At 34.0% G+C, this 23,366-nt stretch overlaps 1 protein-coding gene across 4 annotated transcripts in view; it reads left to right on the top strand.

The window, feature by feature from the left end:
- The window catches only part of LOC111052056 (myosuppressin), a 182,484-nt gene that overhangs the window by 150,256 nt on the left and 8,862 nt on the right, over positions 1-23,366 (top strand). Inside the window, exon 1 of one of the 4 annotated variants that reach the window (XM_039433600.1) lies at positions 21,503-21,554. The exons of the other annotated variants lie outside the window; for them this stretch is intronic. Coding sequence (XP_039289534.1) covers positions 21,518-21,554 — 37 coding nt within the window. The 5' untranslated portion in view covers positions 21,503-21,517. Of the gene's footprint in view, positions 1-21,502; positions 21,555-23,366 lie in introns of those variants that run through there. 4 annotated transcript variants of the gene reach the window in all.

Here is a 23,366-nt window from a genome sequence, read left to right as displayed (position 1 = left end):
CTTATTAGAATTTTTAAGGTCTCTTCACACTACTTCTTCGAAGTACGTAGCAGTCCAGGTGGCAGTTTCGCTGTTCCAAATTCGGAGCTAGGAAACATACTCGACTGTCAAGGAAGCATAATTATGATTTTATTACAGTATAGTATGCTGTAATGAGAATCTGTTTATGCTGTTTATTTGTTCCACAATCAGCTGTTGTGCCGAATTTTTTTTTTTGAAGTTATAACTTTCCCAAGATAAAATTTTATTAGAGTGCTGGATTAATGTTGTGATTTTCTTACGGTATCAGAATAGTTTCATGACATCATTCCACGCATTACGTAATTAAATCCTAATATTTCCTCTATTGTTCTCCAACGTTTTCCCAGAGTACTTAGAATTGTTGTAGATGCAAAATCATCATAAAAAATCAGTTGAACGTCCATTCTATTGCTGAGTCTTCTACTTTGACTGAGGGATTTTTCCTGTATTCTGTCCTTGTTAGTTCTATTCCTTTCTCGTTCTATTGAGGGAAATTATTGTCGTCCCCACCACGTCCTTTGTAATTTGGTATTTTTTAATGCATAATATTGCCAGCCATGATACCTATTTTTGAGCCTGATTTGGTCGACTTGGAGACCTGGACGAGAGACCGCTCTTAGATTCTGTAGAGTACAGACATGTTTTCTGAGCTTAATTATTTATTGGCCTGATTGAATAATGTCTTTTCCAGACAGTTTTTTATTCTCTCCTGGAGACTAAAATTATATAATCGGGAATCATGTATTCCATCAGTTTTCAATCGCTTATCTTTTTTCTTCAATAACTTATTTATGAAGTATTTTATTTAATTCAGAGTGGTTGACTGCTGCACTTTATTATTATTGTAGGCTATGGATTAGTGACAGTCGAAAACCCATTTAAGGGTTTTTGTGTGTATGTGTGTGTATTCTTGAATACTCATTTGAGGATCGTGCTGTAAATATGCCTTGCTGTCAAACGAGGGCTTACGAATTCGCCGACCGAGATGGCCGGTGATATCGGACATCTGACCTTGCCGTGCAGGGCTGAAAGACGATCTTCGATCTGACGCCACTAGCCCGATGCCTGGAGGCCATCACCCTTCATCCTCATCCATCACCCTCTGGACACCGGACTCGAGGACGACAGATCTTAGATAAGTACTTGATACCCCCACTACAATATCAGATGTGCCCCGTAAATTTGGTCTCTTAAAGACGTATTGTATTTGGTCTCTTAAAGACGTATTGTATTTGGTCTCTTAAAGACGTATTGTATTTGATCTCTTAAAGACGTATTGTATTGGGTCTCTTAAAGACATGTGTATTCGGTCTCTTAAAGACAGATTGATTATTAGATTATCCATGTAAAGATGTATTTTGTAATATTTTCTATATTATTCTCATTATTATAAGAGCAGTCAGTCAACCGCATACCTATGTTTTTAATTCCAAGACCCTCAAACCACTAGAATTAGGATCACATTATTGATCAGATAAAAATCCGCAGACCTCAGGGCCTAGCACAATTTCAACAACTAAGCCTTCTCCGACAAAATCATTTGTCACCAGGAGATCGGTTTCACTGTTTACCGGCTTGATTTCATGGATGTAAAACCGCTGAAATTGAATGACTATGACAAAAATACTATGATCAATTAATGTTTAATTTAGAAGATACAATTTACTTTGTCTATGCTTCCAAATCGTACACATGAGATTACCTTGTAGAAAAATTTACTATGTGGAATTATACAAAACATACAAACGTACAAAAATGATACAAAACATATTCACCTGGGCACTGTAGACCATATTCCATTCAAACCCACAGCTCGAATTCGGCTGAGTTGACTTTTACAATTTGACTAACTGTCCGATGTGTTTTTTTGTTATACTGAAGTCTTCCCGTCGAGGCCAAAATCTCATTTCGATTCATGTTGAAGGTTGGAACGACCATAGCTGAAGAATCGAAGCATTCGATTGTCGAATCGAATTCATCGAACGAGCCTCCATAAGAGTACCATGAGTACATGGAATCTCATTCATTTCGATTCGTGTCAAAGGTTGAAACGGGCAACGCGAAAGAATCGAAGTATTCGATTGTCGGTCAAATCGAATTCAACAAACGATTCACCATGGTACCATGAGTACCGTGTGTACTCTCATGCCACAAACCCAATTTACATACAAATCAATGAGTCGTGTTCATTCCCTAATTGCAGCTTGTCTCGCCAAAACCTGCTGAAAGAAATTGTTGGAGCTACCCCCGGGGGAGCCATGTAGTGTGTCAGAGTGCTATGCTCGATTCACTTCAAAATTTCAGTATACCCTATGCATAGCATCAATTCTTCCCATGTATTGGGTCAAAGTGTTATATCGGATTCACTTCAAATTGTCAGCATAAACTAATATAGCAACAACTCTTCCCATGTATTGGGTCAGAGTGTTCTAGTGGATTCTCTTCTATCTGTCATCATAGACTATACAGTAGATAACACCTAAGTATGCTTCCCATGTACTGCCAGAGTGCTACAGTGGATTCACCATACACTATAGATAGCATCAATGCTTTTCATGCTCTGCCATACTGTGTCAAGAGTACTACAGTGAAATTCACTTTCAACTGGCAGCATACCCTATGAATAACATTAATTCTTCCCACTAGACCTAAGCTGATAGATTGAAGTGTATTTCACTATAGTTCCCTCAGGGGATACAATCTCTGACTGGTTCTGAATTCTGATCTATTGAAGAGTATGCATGTGTACAGTATGTTTTTCGTGAAGTTGGGTAATGGGTATTCGGAAAATAACAAATCTCACAGAATTGCAGGAGTCTTGTTAGTATTGCTGGAAGATATTTTATTTGGATATTTTAGTCTGGAGCTTGAATAAAGGATACTTTGGCTTCGTATAGTTGGGTAATGGGTATTCGGAAAATACCAGATCTTACAGAATTGATAATATCATCAAAGAGTATCCTCTATTCAAACTCTAGATTTGAATCACTATATTTCAGTACCGGACATATTTGTCAAATAAAATATCTCCTAACTATACATACAAGACTATATTATAGTCAACATTACTATTACAATAAACATTATTATTATAGTCTTGTATGTATAGTTGGGAGATATTTTATTTGACAAATATGTCCGGTACTGAAGTACATTGATTAAAATCTAGAGTTTGAATAGAGGATACTCTGGCTTAAAGTCCACAGACTTATTTTCCTCAGAGTGATTGGTTTCTTGCGATGTTATTTTGATGATTCAAGAGAATTTCACTGAAACATTATTTAAGGTGGAATGTCTACCACTGATGATGATACCAAGTGCATCGGAACTAGTTTGGACTCAAAAATATTATGTGGAATTGACAATATCTTTTCTTTTCACCTTAATATGGAGAAATTCCTCAATATCTCTGTGCAAAGTGCTAATACTATGAAACATTATTTAATCATTTATTCATTGATACATACAATATTATTCTCAACTATGAATAAGTTTTGGGCTTTAAGCCTGTTGTTCCTTTCCTAAATTTAGATAAAATTTTCCCAAAAATAGGTTATGTTTACACTTCATGATTTTTGTCCAATTTTGAGTCCAAAATATATATAAACTAAATTCAGAATTTAGAAAAGTTTAAAACCAAATTAAATAAGAATACTTCACTAAATCATCACTGATAATTATAATAAAACTAAAACTGCTCAAAACTATTACTTAAACTGTAGGTCTTAATCTTCCATCATCATCCGCCTCATTACCCACGCACCAGCCTAAAGCTAATGCGGGCATCACCCTCACCAAAAGAGAAAGTGATGAAAAAATACCTCAAACAATGAAAAATAAACTCTTACATATTGACATATTGTGAATGTTGTCCTCTTCTCGTAAGCATGTAAGGCACATCTCACAATCATGATAGTCACCTATTTTGGCAATAGCACACAATCATACCAAGTTCAAATTTATTAATACAACAAATTAGCCATTTCCAGTAGATGGGTTGGTTGAGGTGAAAACTACAAAGGGAATTAATTTTTTACTTGTAAGTATTCTACTGTTCTTAAGAGACAATTCTATGCTACTTATTGAAAAAAGTAGGACGAATGATTATAAAAAAATGATTGAAGGAAAAATAATGATGAGTTCTATTCTAGATGAAACCTATCAGATCTAGGATGGCGACTATGACCTAGGAAAAAGTAATTGGAAGGAATATTAGAGGGGAATAAAAGCAGGAATTATACTACTCTTTCAAGTGATATTTTCTCTGCCGCGACCATGGATAGATAGAACATATGGGGTGGTTCTCAGTTACCTTGAATAAAACTAAACTTTCCTCTTTGTACAACAGAATATCATATTCAGTGACCTCATTCTCTAGCGTCATCATTACTGAGATCCCATCTAGATTTTGATCGATGATGTAGAAGAATATTTACCAAAAACTTATTTGAGGGAGGAGTTATTTGTGAATGTTAAGCTTGTGCTGGTCTTGTCAATGCGGGAATGTAATTTTTTTCTGTAATAATTAGTCCCGAATTAGAAGCATTGACAATCAAAACAGTGAATAAATTGAATTGTTCACATCCTTTTTGATATGTTCGATGTTTGATTCTAATTTCGTAATCTACAAATTGAAAGAATAGTCTCTCATATTTTTCAAACACTTAGAGGGATATTTATCAATCATAATCAGAGTTTATTGATAACGTTAACCAACCACCACTCTCATGATTGGAGAACGGCCGTGATTTTCTGATGGCGGTGAAAAGCTGTAAGCTTCACTTGAGTTCCACAAGATTCTATCCATAAAAAAGTCTGAAAAATGAGCTCATTTTAAAGCATCCCCTCGAGAATATTTTGATTTTTCTCTCTGTGAAAATCACCCAGAAATGATATTACAAAATTAGCTACAAGGTTTGAACAGTTCCTTTGGAACTTATAGGAATTATATTCTCACTGAATCGGATACGTTCACTGTCACTAATATGAGGGAATCTAGACGTTTGATTGAGGCAGTAAAAGCATGCATGATTCTGTTACAGTCAATTATCAATGAATACAATGGAGCCCTATTTAAAAGAGTTTAAATTTTCACATTCAAATTTATAGTCACTCATATGTTGAAACTGAACAATGAACGAAAATTATTTTTGTCATAGTCATTCATTTCAGCTGTTATACATCCATGAAATCAAGCCGGTAAACAGCTGATTGTAGAACAAATAAACATATAATTCTCATCACAGCATACTATACTGTATAGTAATAAAATCGTATGTTTCCTTTACAGTCAAGTATTTTTCCTAATTCCGAATTTAGAACAGCAAAACTGGTTGAAAACCCGCCTTTAACGCTCAAGGTGGAAGTTTTGTCAACTACAATCAAGAAACTCCTGATTCGAAACTTATAAAATAGGTTATGTTTTTAGAATGCATGTAGTAATGTCAGCACAAGCAGGTAATGTTTTTTGTTTCTCAATTATTCTTCTCTAGTTTATTATGACAAAAAATAGTGTGAGCTACTTGGACATTAATGTCGTTTGCAGTGTTCGAATGAAATTCTTGTCTCGCCTCAACTAGAAACATCATTCTCGCCTGCAAAAGGCCACTTCCCGTCCTTGTGACTCAAGATACTATTATGAAAATCCTTGATTTGTGTTACAAGTTACATAATTTTTCACACCAACAGCATGGAAGTTTTATCAAGGAATGAAACTCACTACATTATTTGTAGTCAGAATAGAGGCAGATTGCCACATTATCAGCATCAGAGTCAGTGACTGCAACATTGAAAATTTGATTTCCATGAGTTCTAATAGGACTATTCCCACTCATTTCCACCGAGCGTGCATGAAAAGTCGTATAAGGAATCATGGGAATGATATTCACACTGTACTGGACTCGTTCACTGATATTTCTACTGCCTTGAATATGTGTTCATATCTTTATTTTATCAATATCGGGGCACCAAGCTTCGCTCTTGATTCTTATTTATTGATAAACAGAACACAATTCTCTAAAATGATCGTGTCTATATTTAACAGATGGCCATATGTCAGCTTATGAATTTCGGGGATGCGATATTTTGATTCTTTCACTGAATCTCGCTCACTTTCTACTATCCACAGACGACGAAAGTCTCAGCTGTTTCAGCCAAGGATGAATTATCCTTTTAATGTCGTTCAGCGAGTTTTCTCAAAGATAAGACCTAGTGCAATCGAATTTTTATATCATAAACCGACCACGTTCCAAATTACGTGAAAATCGTTAGATCCGTTTTCGAGATCCGTTAACATGAATAACCATATAACCAGATATAAAAATATAAACAGATATACAGAAATTGCTCGCTTGATAGGATATTCCTACAAAATTCACTCTTGCATTTCTCGTCAGAGTTGCGAGACAAGAATAAAGTACAGCAGTTAGGTGCTCTAGTCTACAACCAAGTAGCCTACCCTCCTTATCAGCTCTGGGAGTGTAAACACAATTCTTTCATAGCTGCTAACTAGGCAGTATATTATTTTAAAGTGGACCTCATGAGTTATTCATGGTCATACATCAGACCGTATGCTGATGGATGTTTACTTTATGTCAGATGAGCAAATCAAATCTGCATATTATTTTCCATGCGAGGGGGCAACAAAAGCACAGACCATTTTTTTGTTCCGTATTTACCCATGTTTCCTGTTCCCTGCAACGTTCCATTTACGCCCATATAAATTCCAGAATATATACATAAAGCACAAGTTTTACATATTTTATCCACCCTACTTGCACTTTTTAATATTCAATATGAATATATATGACCGGAGGCAGAGTAATAGACAGTTCCGGGTATGTTAAAAGCTTTTAAATGTGTGGTCAATTTGGCTCATTGACACATTTCTAACCTTTCGTGAATGAACTGTTTTATTCCGCGGTGTAACTGTGTTATCGTCATCAGTAATCTCATGTTTGAGGTTCAGATTTTGGAGTTTGGGGTGAGCCTTATAGTGGAATTCAAACATAGAGTAACGTTTCTAAAAGACGCCAATTACTTCCAATTTAAATTGACTTTAATATCACTCTAATATCATTCAGATAATAAATATTGTTGTAATCTGTTATTAAGATTCAATATCATATTACTGATGTTGGTATCATTATGATGATTCAATAATGATCTTTGTAGTGTTAATTTCCCAAATAGCTTATTCATAGTCTATGTAATGTTTTTTCCATGAAATAATTGTATACAAGCATAGAAAGAAGGTAGCATAGCACCTTTATTTTGCTATATTTTCTCTATGGTATAAGTTGATCCAGTGAATCCCACTAATCTCTCCCGATATTTTGATTCGCAATTTCATCTCGTGAATTCAAACTTGTGATCCCTGGTACAAATTATTGCAGTAGTTACTTACTCTATTGTAGTAGTTATACTGTTATAATACTGGGAACTTTGAATAATCATTGAATTACATCTACTACTATTGAATAAAAGTAAAAGTACTACAATAAAGTAGTACTATTTAATTAAAATATAACTTTTTTGCTTCATTGCTGGTCTTAGGCTCCCTTGCTCTCCCACTTGTAAATTTATAAGTTAATCAAATCTGATCTGCTATTGATAACGTATTTTTTGAATAAACTAAAAGCAGCAGTTACATTTACTTATATAGGTTGTATAAAACATAAAATTAATAGTACATTGCACAGATAAAGATACATGTTACTCTATTTTCATGCAAGAACTCTCCCCCATTCACAGACTTATAGTCTCCTTGGGGGAATTCCGCACCATCTGTATACTAAGATCAATGTAATAATGTATCATTTTCTATTCAAATTTATGTATTTTATTTATAATTGAATTTATGTAATTTTACATTTTTCTTGTTGTAATACAATGTGGAAAATAAATTGATTTGATTTGATTTGACTATCATTGAACATCACAAATACGGTTGTGCACAGTATATTCGAGATATCACCATTTCCTCAAGAGTATTATGGATAGTAGAGCAATCCATATCCTTGAGCCATATGCATACAATGCCGATCTCGAACTGCAAAATAATTTCATCAGATGTCTTCTAGAGAGTTCATCACTAAGGCCATCCACGTAAACGAGGCAGTTTAGATTATTCAAATCACGCCGCATGTTACGGGTCGGATTAAAATGCTCAATCTAATGGCTGATGAGACTTTGGGCGAGGCACAAGAATTTATTTTCAGCATCCATGAATAACTTTTCATAAGCGCGAATAATCCCGCAACTTTGTACGGCAAAAAAGTCCGGTGCAGCCACCGGTGAAAGAGTGAGAGAGAGAGAGAGAGCAAGAGAAGATGTGTGTGAGAGAGAGATAGTGAGTGAGTGAGAGGACCACCGGAGCGATTCCCTTCTTTGACTTGGTCTGCTTAATCGGCGGGTACTCACTTTTTAAACTCGCTCGGATCATTAGTGTATACTTTGGATTTTTATTCAACAGGGACTGCTAACGAGGCTGGACGAACGATAGTGATGATGATGATGATGATTGAAATGATGATGACGTTGATGCAGTTGGTTAAAATGATGATGATGACGATGGACATGGAACTGACTGAGTTATGGATATATGTTGTGAAGATTAATTAATGAGGCGTTGAACCTTCCTCAACTAATTAGGACACTGGCTCAAATGCACCATCTTCGCTTAAGCTGATATAGATCAGCTGTTGGTTCAAACTTGGAATAAAACTGAAAGACCGTCTTAATATTAATAATGCTTTTGGTTCAAAACTTGGAATAAAACTGAAACACCGTCATAATATTATTATAATGAAACTCTACCTTCATGTAATCATAGATTAATTGTAGACTGTGTATATGGCCGAATGAAGTAGCCTATATAAAAAACTTCTATGTCTATTCGTCATCTACTTCTTCACATTAATAACCAGTTTCTGAATAATATTTGAAATCTTTCTAAAAGTATTACTGCCTTGTATTATCAAGGATCAGAACTTATTTGAAGTAATTCCTATACTTTAAACTCCATCAAAAAGATACGTACATTTTCTAGATATTATTTTATTCTCACTTGTAAAATCAACATACCTATATTGTGTTTCTATTCCATCATGAGGAAATCCTACAAAATTTCTAAATACAGGATTTAATCTATAAAAATATTTTTCTTTCACCTCATCAGGAAGACGATAATACCTACAGTTCAAGTTGGGATCTGGACAACTAGAAAATTGTTGGAAAGTACAAAACTTATTGTTAGTGGAGCTGAGGCTTCAAGTAGTTACATGATTGATCAGATACATCGCTTCTCTTGGATTATCGCCTCCCTTATCAAGCCTGGGTGATTAATACCAGCTCTACGGCTATCTAATATATACAAAATGTGGACCAAATAGATATACCAGAGTTTCTCAAAGTATAATTATTATCGACATTAATCTAGTCGCAGTTTATATTGAGTTATATTGTGCTGGAGTTATGTGAATCACCCTCTGTTTTCTATCAGGGAAGAACTTGAAATGAGTTGGTTGCTGCAATAACGCAATAATCATCAAGAGCTCCAACATTATAAACACTTCAAACTTCATTTGGAACCAAGAGTAAATTTCTACCTGTTTAAAGAAATCTAAAATATTTCAAATCAAATTTTATTCCTCCATAAATACAAAAATAATATTTACTACAAAGTTTAGAAAAAATAATGATATATCTGGAATAAAAACAAGTAACTTTGCAAATCAAAATAGCATATTGGGCGCTGCCTGAAAAACCGAAGTTTGAGTGCTGACAGTGAGTATCAATATGCATTTTCAATAAAAAATTTCGAAAATACAGAAACTCTGGAAATTATGAAATTTTGTAGAAACTCTTCCACCACATCAGAAAATAACTCAGAAAAGAAACTCAGTTTTGAATTGTTACTGAGTGGAAGTGATTGATACGTTCTAATAAAGCTACACAATTTCCCAATACACGTGAAAAAGTTCCCAACACAAGTAAGTCTATTGGAATAAAACGAATTGGGCCGATTCTTTGGCAGGCCGGGGAAGTTTTGCCATTGTGACACACGAAAACACGTTTATCACGATGTCAAGTTGATTTCACAACAATGGAAAACCCGCCCTACGTCAACGGTCACCCGATCGCGGGGTTAAAAGCTTCTATGGTCAGATTCACGTATAACTGTCAGAATCCCTGATCAACAACATCGAAGCTTCCCATAAGATTGGTGCTGACAGCGGGTCTCGCAGACTTTTTGGAAACGACTAATCGATATGTCTAGAATAAATAAAACGGCAATGAGTGACTATTCAAGTGTAAGAGAGAGAGAGAGAGAGAGAGAGAGAGAGAGAGAGAGAGTGTGTGTGTGTGTGTGTGAGGAAGAGTGAGAGAGAGATTTATTTATTTATTTATTGAGAATACATTACATGAAAAAAGTACAACTCGAAGAGGCTTACAGCTAAACGCCAAAACAAACCTCATTCACACAAAAAGTATGACACAAATGATTTAGAAATAATTATTAAGAAATTAAAATTATAAAGCAAAACAAAACTAGATAAAGAAAACAGAAAATAGTTTCTTAGAGAAAAAACTGTTTTAGAAATAAAAACTTGATATTGAAAATTACGATAAACTTGATTAAGAAAACAGAAAGAAGTTGCTTAAAAGAAGATAAGATAGTTAGAAAAAAGTTGATTATAAAATAATAAGAACTACATTTTAAAAATTGAAAAGAAAACTTAATGAAGAAAACGAAAAATTTGATAAAAAAACGGGGGAAAAATGAAAGGAAGAATATATTGAAGGTCTGCAAAATAATGTGACAGTTAAAATTGAAGAACTTGCATAGATTTAAAACAAAATTTGCGTAAATTATCACCAAATGGGTCAAGAATCGGGTTCAAACTATTGTACAGGTGCAATGTTTGTTGGAGGAAGCAATTTGTATGTTTCACTGTTCTAGATCTTTCTATTGCAAATAACAAATAGATTTTCCATTTAGTAAAGAGAGTGATTTTATAAGAGAGATTTAATAGTGAATGTGACTATAGAGTGAGAGATTCAAATTCAGATTCCTTTATTCATGTGTTTAACAATACAAAATACAACTAAATTTTTAGCGTCAAAAATGATTACCAGTAACGGTGAACAAACAAACCTCACACATAATGTATGATATACGGACTGAAGAGTTTCACAATAAAATTAAGCAAAGAAATATGTGAATTTTGCGGTATTATTTTAATGTTTTCACATGAAACGGTGAAATTTGGACTTTTGAATGTCCATTCTCAGAAGGGGTATCGTGGATTGGAGAAGTAGATTGAGTGAAAGTGAGAGGGAAGATTGAGTTAGACCAGAGATGAACTAAATCGTTAAAGTTAGCCTATTTCGGACTATGTGTAGCCTTATTCAAATTTGGGAGAGGAATAGCACAAGGTTACCTTTTTCTCTCCCTATCATTTTTGATAGTTATGAATCAATAAAATTCTCGTTTCTCTATGGTTAGACTGACTCAAAGTATGAAAAGAGGAAATTGAGTGTGACTATGATTTTGAGAGAAGGAGAGTACATGTGACTATACGAGTGTGAGAGAAAGAGATTGAGTGGCAGACGACGGCCATATTTCTTTCTGGTGTTGATAGAGCAACAGTAGTGGCCAACTTTTTGATCGCAGAAAGAGTGATGTCACTAATCAATCATTCTCGATCTGCTGGCCTCTCAGTGACGATTGATTCGAAGCAGTGACGCCGAGAGTGGTCAATCGAACTCAGTAGGTAGTTATAGTGAGAATCACTCAAAACTGTCAGCATTATTAGTATTACATCCAGTTGGAAATTTAATGTGGGAAACATTTGGGGTATGTTAAGATTGTATGAAACTTGGATACTTGAGATTGATTGATTGATCGATCGATCAATCGTCTTTATTAAGGGTGGAGTTAGGACTCCTGGACCTCTCTGCCACACATCCCTTTACATTTCATACAAACGAATATTATAAATAACAAAATCACGATTATAATAAAAAATTGATTGATTGAGTACTTTATTTATGTAGATTACAATATATATATATATAATATATATATATATATATATATATAATATATATATATATATACTGGTTTATATACTTATATACAATAGCTTACAATACAGCAAAATTATAGATGAATTTACAAAATATAATTTGAGGAAATAATTATTGAGCTGTATATGATATGAAAAAAGCAATTTGAATAACTATAGATAAAATAGATAATATTGTTATGCATCTACATAAATTGGCGGAGCTTTGGACATATCAATGTCCATTCTTCGGAAAGAATATTCGAAGTATTCTTCCCACTAACTCTCTACCAAAAAATTGACAGAGAGAGAGAGAAAGAGACTATAGAAAGGTTCACTTCACACTGTCAGCAGCATTGATTGAATGGGAAGCTTCATGTTATTCGAGGTGAGGAATGCTGTCAGTTTAAAGTGAATATCATTATAGTACTTTCCTCCTCTTTCAAGTTTCCAACAACGCCTTTCTTCCTTGAAACACAAACTTTTACTTTAATTTTTCAACTTGATTTATAGGGAAGTTTGATATGTTGTTGCTGAAGTTAAAATTCAAGATTCAAGATTCGAGATTTCTTTATTGCAGAAAACATTTATACAAATGCATCGTCATAGATTGAACATAGTAAATAAAAAGTATTTACATTCAAATAAATAAAAATACAAACACATGCATCCAAACAGCAAACAAAATACCCTCAAATTAAAACCTCCTCTGTTCTATATGGACATATTTCTATTAAAATATTTTTTTATGATTCTCTTAGAATTACCCACTTCCATCTCCTTTAAATGTGCAGGAAGCTTATTATAAGCTCTTATACCAAACTCCTTAAAGCAGTTCAATGTATTTGCATAATTCCACTGGTTCACTCTAAGAGATTAAGAATTTCTAGTATAATGGTTGTGAACATTGCTATTCACAGAAATACTCGCTAAATTATTTTTCACATACATAAGACATTCAAGGATGTAAAATAGCTGGTACTATCAAAATCTTGAATTTTTTAAATAGATCTACACAATGAAAACGACTATTCACATTAGCAATTACCCTTACTGCTCGTTTCTGTAACACAAATAGTTTCTTCACATTCGTATCATTACCCCAGGCAACAACACCATAATATAAATAATGAGAATGAAGATGAGCAAAATACACTGAAATTAAAACACTCTTATCAACAATGAATTCAACATAAAATTTCCCTTCGACAGTTTGCCACAAGTGATGTCTACACAAGTAGTTGTTTCGTTTGTGAATGATATAACAATGAAATTGACAGGAAGGGATAACGCAGTACCATAGAATAAACAGATTTCAAGTATAAGTTTTTTCTAGCAGTACGTGAAGGTGTATCCCAGTGTCCATGAGTCTCTTTTCAGAATAGGAGAGAATTCATATGATTGATATGAAACTAATGAAACCATTACAATGGAAGGTAGGATCATTGTTTGCTACTCCAACGATAGTAAGACTGATGGAGTAGTAGATGTCAAACATGGAGTTTATGATAATAATAATGTCGAGTGACCTGGCTGGCTCAGGTCTGGTGTCAGAGTTTTCAGGTCGTACTGATCAATTTCAGGGCTTCTAACATGATCTAACGACTGCTTTTAAGACAGCCGGGACCGTGTTTATGATTATTTCAAAAAAAACTTTTTGACTCGAAAATCCTGTTCAATAAGTAGGAAAGCTCATATGAATATTGTGATCCTCATAAGCTGGCACTAACTTGATAGGTTTTTGAAGCAAGAGAGAATGAAATCACATCGACATGAGTCTTTAATATCACTATATCACGTCAAGTATTCAATATAGAATTGTATTCTTCATTATTTTACAAATCAATACACATTAACGCGTTCTTCTAATGCAAATCAATGTTCTTATTCATTTAAAAGTAGAAGACAGTTTGTAGATTTACAAGCTGAACAATCAATATATTTTCCAATCAGTTGTTGAAAGAGTGGAACAGCCTCCAAGTACTCTGCGTAAAATTCCTGGAATGGATTTACGACTTTATGGGTGAAGTAGCTTGGCAAAAAATATTAAGTTTTATGAGAGAAAACTCATGGCATGCATCAAGAATCAAGTATGCCAATTTGCAACGTGACCGGCCTGTAGAAAACTCACATAAAACTCTTGATAGTTCTCAAGCAATGAAATTTTTGTATCAATCTTACTAATTTTTCAGAATGTTTTGCTAAGAATACCATCAACTGCCTCACTCTCTCTCTCCCTCTATAATATAATAATTCTCTCTCTTTTCTTTTCCTCGACAACATCACATTATCAGACTCTTTCTTTCTTATCCCTTTTTCTCTTTCTCCACTATCTCTTCTATTTTATGAGTATCACTTTCTCTTTCTCCTTTCTATAAACCCATTCTCTCTCTCTATCCCTCCTCTCTTCTCCAATCTCTTTTTTCATGCTAATAATAAACTCGCCCCTGCATCTTCAAACAGACTATTTCTACAGACAAACCACTAATTACTTTATCAAACTACTTATCAATGTTATAAAACTTCAGCAAAAGTATTCCATTACAAGAAATATCTAGCTCAATGACGGACTTTGAAAAAATAAACTGTTCATTATAATTTGTTATAAATTGTGATTCAAATTCTTAACATTTCCATCAACTGCATCAACTCAAATAATTAGGATTTAATTAATCGTTAATTGTTTTGATGAATGAAGGCATACTTCTTGTGTGCTTCTTGTAAACTTCTTGTAAAGATATACGCACCGCGAACATGAGCAATTCACTTCTAATCAGCTGATTATATCTGTATTTTTACAGAAACGGTAAGATACATATATAAAAAGCTTGGCATCAGCTGATTAAAAGTGAATATTGCTCATGTTTGCGGCGCGTAAATCTGTACGTACCTTTACAGATACATTATTTTTACTAACTTATCTTACTACCACTTTTTGTGAGAATTTCAATCAAGTTCAAGAGAAATAACTGTGGCAGATCATCAGAGTTCGTGGCGATGAAAACTACCTTCTTATCAAATGGAAATAATATATCTACAGATGGAAATAAATTGGAAGATGCATTTGTTCAAATGCTAATTAATAAATAATTATTATTAAACGCAAATCCCAATTAAAAGCTGTGATTCACCCCGAAGAATTCGAAATTCAAGTTTCCAGCTGTTCTAGCTGTTTACCCTGTTGTCAATATTTGCAGTAGCAGAAGTCTTCGGGGTGAATAACAACATTTAATTGGAATTTTTGTTTAATAATAATTAAATAATATATCCATGAAAACATAAAAACTACATCCCTTTCTAATATAACGAAATATGTGAATGAGAGTAATTTAATTAGTTTTACTCTCTTGACCTGTCTTTTTTGTGAAAATAAGATATATTTGATTTGACTATTTTCTTCGAAAACAGCATTTGATTTCCTAGCATCGTGATTTCCGTTCCAATCAATGTAATTTATAAGATGAATACTTTTTGTGAACCCAACTAACTAGATTACGTGTTCTCTAGAGTTCAAACAGAGGCGGATTTGAAGATTTGCCGCCTCCTGAATTCTGTCGCCCTGGGCTATAGCCCATTAAGCCCAAATGCAAATCCAGGCTCGATTTGAGACCTAGTTTATACACATGGAAATATCAGGCCAGTGTTATTTGAAGCATGCTGTGATGCACCATACCATAGTGAGATTGAGATTAATTCAAACCATCAGTATTCTTTAATAGTTATTTGTGCAACTAGTGCGCAAAGTGACAGTTTGCTGCACCGAAAGAAACGTTTACGCCCGAGCCGTAGGCGAGGGCGGAATGGTTTCTTGAGTGCAGCAGAAGAACTTTGCGCACGTATTTCACATTAAGTTTTTCCTACAGTTACCATTGAATATGAAAAGTGGGTAATTATGGGTAAAATTGCCTGAAATGCATCAAATGTTTTTCTGTGTAATTTTATTATTGATAAAAACCTTAATCCTAAAATCCTAAAGTCCTCGTTGTCCTTGGTTATAATATATAATGAATAATAATTAGCGCGTTGTGCTTCGTTGCACCTCTGCTCACTATAGCAGCCACAGCAGTCACTGTTACCAACTTCATTTTGATTTTGCTGCACTGTTGCTCCATATAACCTACTAAGTATTTTGCGTTGCCATGTTGCAAATCTGGAGTGCAGAAAAATTTTTCCCGCACTAGAGCGGAAAAGTGATTCTTTGCGTTCTGTAATCAGTGCAGCAATGGCTACTTTTCAACGTAACTGTAGGAGAAAATAATATCAGTGCTTCCCATGTCATTAAATAGATATCAAAATATCATCAAATCAATGCTCAAAGTATGAATTACGTGACCTCCTCAAGCTAGCAGCGTTTCACGGCAAAATCGAGCGTCAATATTCATCAAGGAAGATATACTAGAGGAGGCTGTAAAAATCAGCGGCTTGCGATGTTGATGGAGACAATGTTGTTGTGAATCTCATGTTGTGATGTTTCAAAGTTCATGTTGTGATATTGTGAAGCTCATGTGATGCTGTGACAACGGATTTTCGTCAGTGACGACCACTTATGCATTTAAATGAAGCCATGATTGGAAAAACCCGCTACGAAAATGTTGAGTTGAAATATCTTGCGAGAATGTCACTCTCGTAGCAATGTCATGACTAGCCTATTATTTTTGATGACATTCTCGAATGAGAGTGGGCTAATGTGTAGCAATGATAGCCATGCCTACTTCTGTCTCGTGCCATATCCATTTCTCTCTGAAATTCCTCATAGAATGCTTCTTTATCTACGATGTCATATTCTTCTGATAGTCCTGTATCATTCCTGCAGCACTGTAATTTGTTTGCGAGCATTTTGTGACGTCATACTCTACATATAGAACTGAATTATTCAGCGTAATTTTATCTCATCATACACAGTATATTATATTGAACAATATTATAGGCTCGGATGCACGTACGTCTATAAAGGGGCGGTCTTACGATAGCTGTAAGGGTGGGCGGTAGTCCAACAGCAGGGGGGTACAGGAGGTTACTTCCACCTGGAAAGGGGGGTACGAGGGGGCATTATCTTTTCATTAAAACTCACGTTTCAAGCATTTTAAGCACTAAAATTCACTGTTATTTAAGGCCTTTTCACACCGGCGTCGCAGACGTTGTGGACTTGGTCGACATCCACGACGCGCCCTTTTCACACCGCCCAGCAACATAATAAACATCCACGAATGTTTCAGTCAAATAACCACGTCTCATTCAATGAGAGGAAATGAGAAGGGAGCTGAGCACGTGGTTCAAAAGTGTTTTCTGCGCATGCGCTAGTTTGCAGACGTCGCGGACGTTTGTGAAAAATTGCTCAGCAAGTGATTCTCAGAAAAACGTCGCCGACTTCCGGGACGTCCTGGATGCACGGTATGGATTGACTCACTTGATAGCATGGTCAGCGATTTATTTTTTCAAAAACGTGACGGACGTCGACGACGTCTGCGAACTCGGTGTGAAAAGGCCTTTAGGTTGAATAGTTATGCCATTATGTATGGTGTCTAATATTCTATTAAACAGTTCGGCAATTAATACAATTTCTATTATTTGCAGTATTCCAATTGTTTAACAATGCGAGTTATTCAAAAGATTTAGGTATAAATTACACTAGCAAATGTGTTTAAACGGCCCCATGAAAAAAAAATTCCCTGGTCAAGCCCCCCCCCCCCTAAAACCGCCACTGCGTCTATTAAATTTAAGAGTGATTAACCTCTGATACAAGACGTCTTCCATTCTCTCATTGATTCTCATGGCATTGGTTTTTGATAGATGACTTCATTTGATTACGGTTAAATATAATAAATGCACGTGTCCGTTAACCAGGGGATGATATTACGAGATGCATTCATTGCTAGAGTTGACGTCATTCAACCACAATTAGGTGCGTGATATCGGGAAATATAATTGAAAATGTTGTAAGAAAGAATACAAGAACGAATTACGGTAATAGCCTTTTCAAGTATTATATTATTTCAATGAAATGAATAAATTTTGAATTTCATCATAACTGAAATTTTACATTTTTTTATTCAAACAGGGACTAGGCTATTGCCTGTTCCGACTCACATTTAGCTTGTAATAAAAAGGTTTTCTCAATATTATAAATGTAATTCAGTTTCATTAAATTTATTTCAATGACAAAAAATTTATACAATTATACATTCACCAATAAAATAGTGTAAAAACATTGAAAACTCACTATTATAAGATTGCACAAACCGTCAGCAAATGATTGGCAGTTATTAAAAGTTTTTAAAAAGCAGATTATTCTAATAATAGCAGTATATTTCAATAATGTTTCAATGGAAGAATATACTCAACTTATGTGAGAAAAAGCAGACTGATAATGGAACGCGACTCTTGAACTCTAATTGGCGGATGGCTTCATAGCACCAGCTGAATATCACTCTACATCGACCAATCCCGTTCGACTACACTACAGGCTTAGTGCAAGCCACACCCACAAGAGTGTTCTCATTGGCTGACGACATTTCGTCAACATAATGACTCCATTTTTATGACGGAAACTGTTGAATCAATAGAATTTGAGAATCCCAATTCGTAGAGTAGAGGGGTGAGCCGGAAAATTGTTATAATGATAACTCAAGGAATTCTACGTGAATAATAAATAATATTATCCACTGATTATAATATCATTTCTTATCATGCTATGGAAATAATATTCGTGGGCGTACAAGGGAAATGCACCAAGTCCAATTTTTCCAAACTTTGATTTCCTATCAGATTTTAATCAACTCTATAAACTATAAATGTTAAATAATTATTCAACAAACAAGTGAGGAATATTTAATTTCTTGCAGTATGAAATTATTTTGTGAAAAGTCACTATAATGGAAATAAAGTTGATGTTAGGAATTAAAAATTGGTTTCGTGAAAAATTTATTTTTATGGACTTAGTGGATTTTCCTTGTATTATAATACCGTATTGAACTCACAGCTTAAACATTTTATTCAACATTTAGTTATTCATTGTTGGTGCAAAGAACGTATTTTTCTCAATATTAAAGTTGGTGAGCTGAATTTCTCATTGATAACATTATAATAAATTTCAGGTAACATTCATAGTTGAGAATGGTATTATATGTATCAATGTATAAATTAACATGAGAGGTAATGATTGAAGAGGTATGGGAAGGTCAACAGGATAGAAATATCAAAAACTTGATAATTTGAGTTTGCGGTTTGAAAGATCAATGGTTCAAAATTCAAAGATCCTGAATTCAAAATACTCCGCTCAGGAATTTAAAAAGTGAAATCATGTGAGAGCTCTTTTTTGTCCATGTGAGTACCAATCCACTTGTAACAAGCCCATTCTTCTATTAGTGCTGAGGTTGTGAAGAGGAAGGTCAAATTGGCAACAAGTTGACAAAAAAATTAGCATTTCACATTGATCAGAAAAACTAGAAAGGACATCATCGTACAGCTCTAACCAGAGAAAACTCATACGGAGAAAAACAAAGCTGTACATTGTTCAACAGAGAAACGTTAACTAAGAGAACTAACTCAAGATGAAATAAAAACACCCATATATATCGTCAAATTCTACAATTTTATTTTTTTATTTCATTATGGAATGGTTCTACAACATTAACAGTGACTCAGTCGAAAACTCAAGATTGTTTTATTCTATACTCCAACTTAAAAATAGCTTCAACGTAAGGAAAACAACTTGTAAAACTAATATTGATGAAACATCACGATCATTGATTTAGTTTGCCTATACAGGAAATTCGAATGTAAAAGCTGGAATAACGTAATCATTCAAATAATGGGTATATTACTCCAACAAAATTTAAGTTACTCCAACTTATAAATAGCTTTCTCATAAGGAAAACAACTTGTAAAACTAATATTGATGAAACATCACGATCATTGATTAGTTTGCCTATACAGGAAATTCGAATGTAAAAGCTGGAATAACGTAATCATTCAAATAATGGGTATATTACTCCAACAAAATTTAAGTTACTCCAACTTATAAATAGCTTTCTCATAAGGAAAACAACTTGTAAAACTAATATTGATGAAACATCACGATCATTGATTTAGTTTGCCTATACAGGAAATTCGAATGTAAAAGCTGGAATAACGTAATCATTCAAATAATGGGTATATTACTCCAACAAAATTTAAGTTACTCCAACTTAAAAATAGCTTCCTCATAAGGAAAACAACTTGTAAAACTAATATTGATGAAACATCACGATCATTGATTTAGTTTGCCTATACAGGAAATTCGAATGTAAAAGCTGGAATAACGTAATCATTCAATAATGGGTATATTACTCCAACAAAATTTAATTTACTCCAACTTATAAATAGCTTTCTCATAAGGAAAACAACTTGTAAAACTAATATTGATGAAACATCACGATCATTGATTCAGTTTTCCTATACAGAAAATTCCGATGTTAAAGCTGAATGAACGTTATCATTCAAATAATGGGGAGGGAACAAGGAAGTTGTTTATCCACGACCAGAAAAAATATTATTTTTGATGAGGATGAGAACCTGATCAATAGAAATAATGGTTATAGTTTTTCAATGGAATTAATCCACTCTAAATGTGGTTATATGTTTATGTTTTGAAGGGACGGATTCAAAGATCCAAAGGTTCGAAGAACCTCACACGTCAACCTAAACTTATTGTGTGTCCTAAAAGTATGTTAGTGGTTGAATGTGGTTATAAGAAGGGTGTCGATGAGTTGCGATAACATTAGAACAGATCTCGTTACTATCAACTTCTATTGTGAGAAACTGTTGAATAGGAAGTATTATTAGCGCTTTATTTCATAAGGAATGCCGACAGTTTCACGTGATTATCACTATTGCGATTGAGATGTTGCAGAAATGATTGCCGATAAACTGAATTCCTTGTCCAGGCAGACAAAATTCTCAAATCTCTTCTCGTCTCTTCCAGAAAGTATACTCTTCCGAAACGTATTCTCCTGCAGAAAGTATTCTCTTCCAGAATGTATCATTTTACACTCTGTGGTCTGTTCAAAACAAAACTGTAACTCAAAAAGAGAACATGACTCGTATCTTCCAGAAAGTATACTCTTCCAAAACGTATTCTTTTCCATAAAGTATTCTCTTCCAGAATGTAACATTTTATACTCTCTGGTCTGTTCACCAGTTCAAAACAAAACTGTAACTCGAAAAGGGAACATGAATATGTTTACTGGATACGTATTTGTTTTCTGTAGTAGAGCTAAGATACAATAGAAAAGAATAGGCCTATTCGGAACTCAGTTGTGTCACTGTTTGAACGATCCAAACTGACTTGGAAGTGAAGAAAATTCAGTTGTAACAAGTTGCTACAATTGCTTCTCCATCTAGAAGATTGAGTTTCAGTTTGTGTCGACAGTGTTGCCAACTCTACAATGCTGCTTGAAACCCGGGCACGTGTCAGAGTTAGCAGTGAGTTTCATTTTGAAATGTCAGCATTGATTGAATGAGAAGCAGTGGTGTTATTTATGAAGATTGCTGGTCGTTCAACGTTCAAGATGATTCGCACTTTAGCATATATAGCAGCTGAATTGAATTCGATTCAATTCAATTGAGGTATAACTTTCATATAGCAATCACGGGGCATCGGATGCGAGTTATTGGCATGGTTGCACAAAAATTGGTTAATTTTTAACCGTGATTAATTTCACGAGAACCAATCAGAGAAAGCCTTTTTGATAATACGTCTTCTCTGATTGGTTCTCGTGGTATTAATCACGATTAAAATTTAGCCGGCTTCTGTGCAACCGGCAGTAAAACATGGAATCCACTTGAGATGATTCACAATTGATTTTTGTTATTTTACTCATTGACTACATTTCCTACTGTGTCTTCAATTAGTTAGTTCCCTGTACCCTGAAATTGGAATTTCATTTTTTCAATGAAATATCAATTGTTTTTTCTTGTTGACTCCCATTGGATGTGTTATTTCGACACATTTGTTCATCGAAAATTGAATCAAATGAATCTATGATAAATCATTGACAAAAAAATCTACGATAAATAATTGACTAAGAAATCTATGATAAATTATTGACTAAGGAATCTATGATATATCATTGACAAAGAAATCTATCATATATCATTGACAAATGAATCTAGTATAAATCATTGACAAAGACATCTATGATAAATCATTGACAAAGGAATCTATAATGAAATCATTGACAATGAATATTATTTTGATTCATTGACTAAGAAATTAATGATTAATCATTGACAAATAGATCTATGATTAAACATTGACAAAGAAATCTATGATTTCATTTACAAATAAATTTGAGCTTAGGCCCAGTCCCACCGGTGACTGAGGGATAGTAACCTCCATCCCACCCCCAAAAATTATTCAATCAGGAAGACGGTATTGTATTCACCCTTAATCTTCCCCACTGAACCAACCAAACAACATAAGTGAAAATCATGAAAGCTCTGTGAAATCACATAGTCTAGCCTATGAGGAAAAATGTGTGTATATTAGTTTATGTATATTTAAAGTTATGGAATTCTATTTCTAATAAAATATTTAAAGATTTGAATTGTTAACAATTACTTGTAAGACTCTGTCAATACATGTTTAATTGTGAACGTCAATAAAATCATTTGATTTGAATAAAGAAGGTAATAACATAGCAACCTTTTTCAAAACCTTTTTTATTTAAACACTCATAAAAACACAACTACATTTGGTTTCCAAGTTTTCTCCAGAATGAATTATTATTATTATTGTACAGTGGAAATAGCTTCAAAATAATTATCTTCACTAGCAGCTTGCTCATTTTGACATCTAACAATGGTAGGATCAGCCAGCTGATAAAGAAGATGGTTTGAAGACTTTTTTTATACCTAGTTGAGAAGTTGATATTGTGGTAATCATTCATATTGAATGAAAAAACTAAGAAATTGTCAAAGAACCACAGATTTTTTAATACTTGGAAAGACCGGTTCGGTTATTACACTATTGTCAATCTCTGATCAATTCTTAATTAGGGATTTAAACTCTTAATCAGATTTATAATCTCTTTATCAGAGATTGACAATGGTGTAATAACCGAAAACGGTCTTTCTAGGTATTAATAGATCTGTGGTTTTTTTTAACAATATCTTAGTTTTTTCATTTAAAATGGTTTGAAGATATTAAATATCTTCTTGATATTTTGTACCAAAAAGAATTATTATTTTCCGGTAAACACAGTATAGTGTAACAAAATTTGTAGAAATACAGTA

The sequence above is a fragment of the Nilaparvata lugens genome, chromosome 7 (genome assembly GCF_014356525.2).
Source record: "Nilaparvata lugens isolate BPH chromosome 7, ASM1435652v1, whole genome shotgun sequence".
NCBI classification, from domain to species: domain Eukaryota; kingdom Metazoa; phylum Arthropoda; class Insecta; order Hemiptera; family Delphacidae; genus Nilaparvata; species Nilaparvata lugens.
The sequence above is the reverse complement of the archived record's forward strand: the minus strand, read 5'-3'. Positions and strand labels throughout refer to the sequence as shown.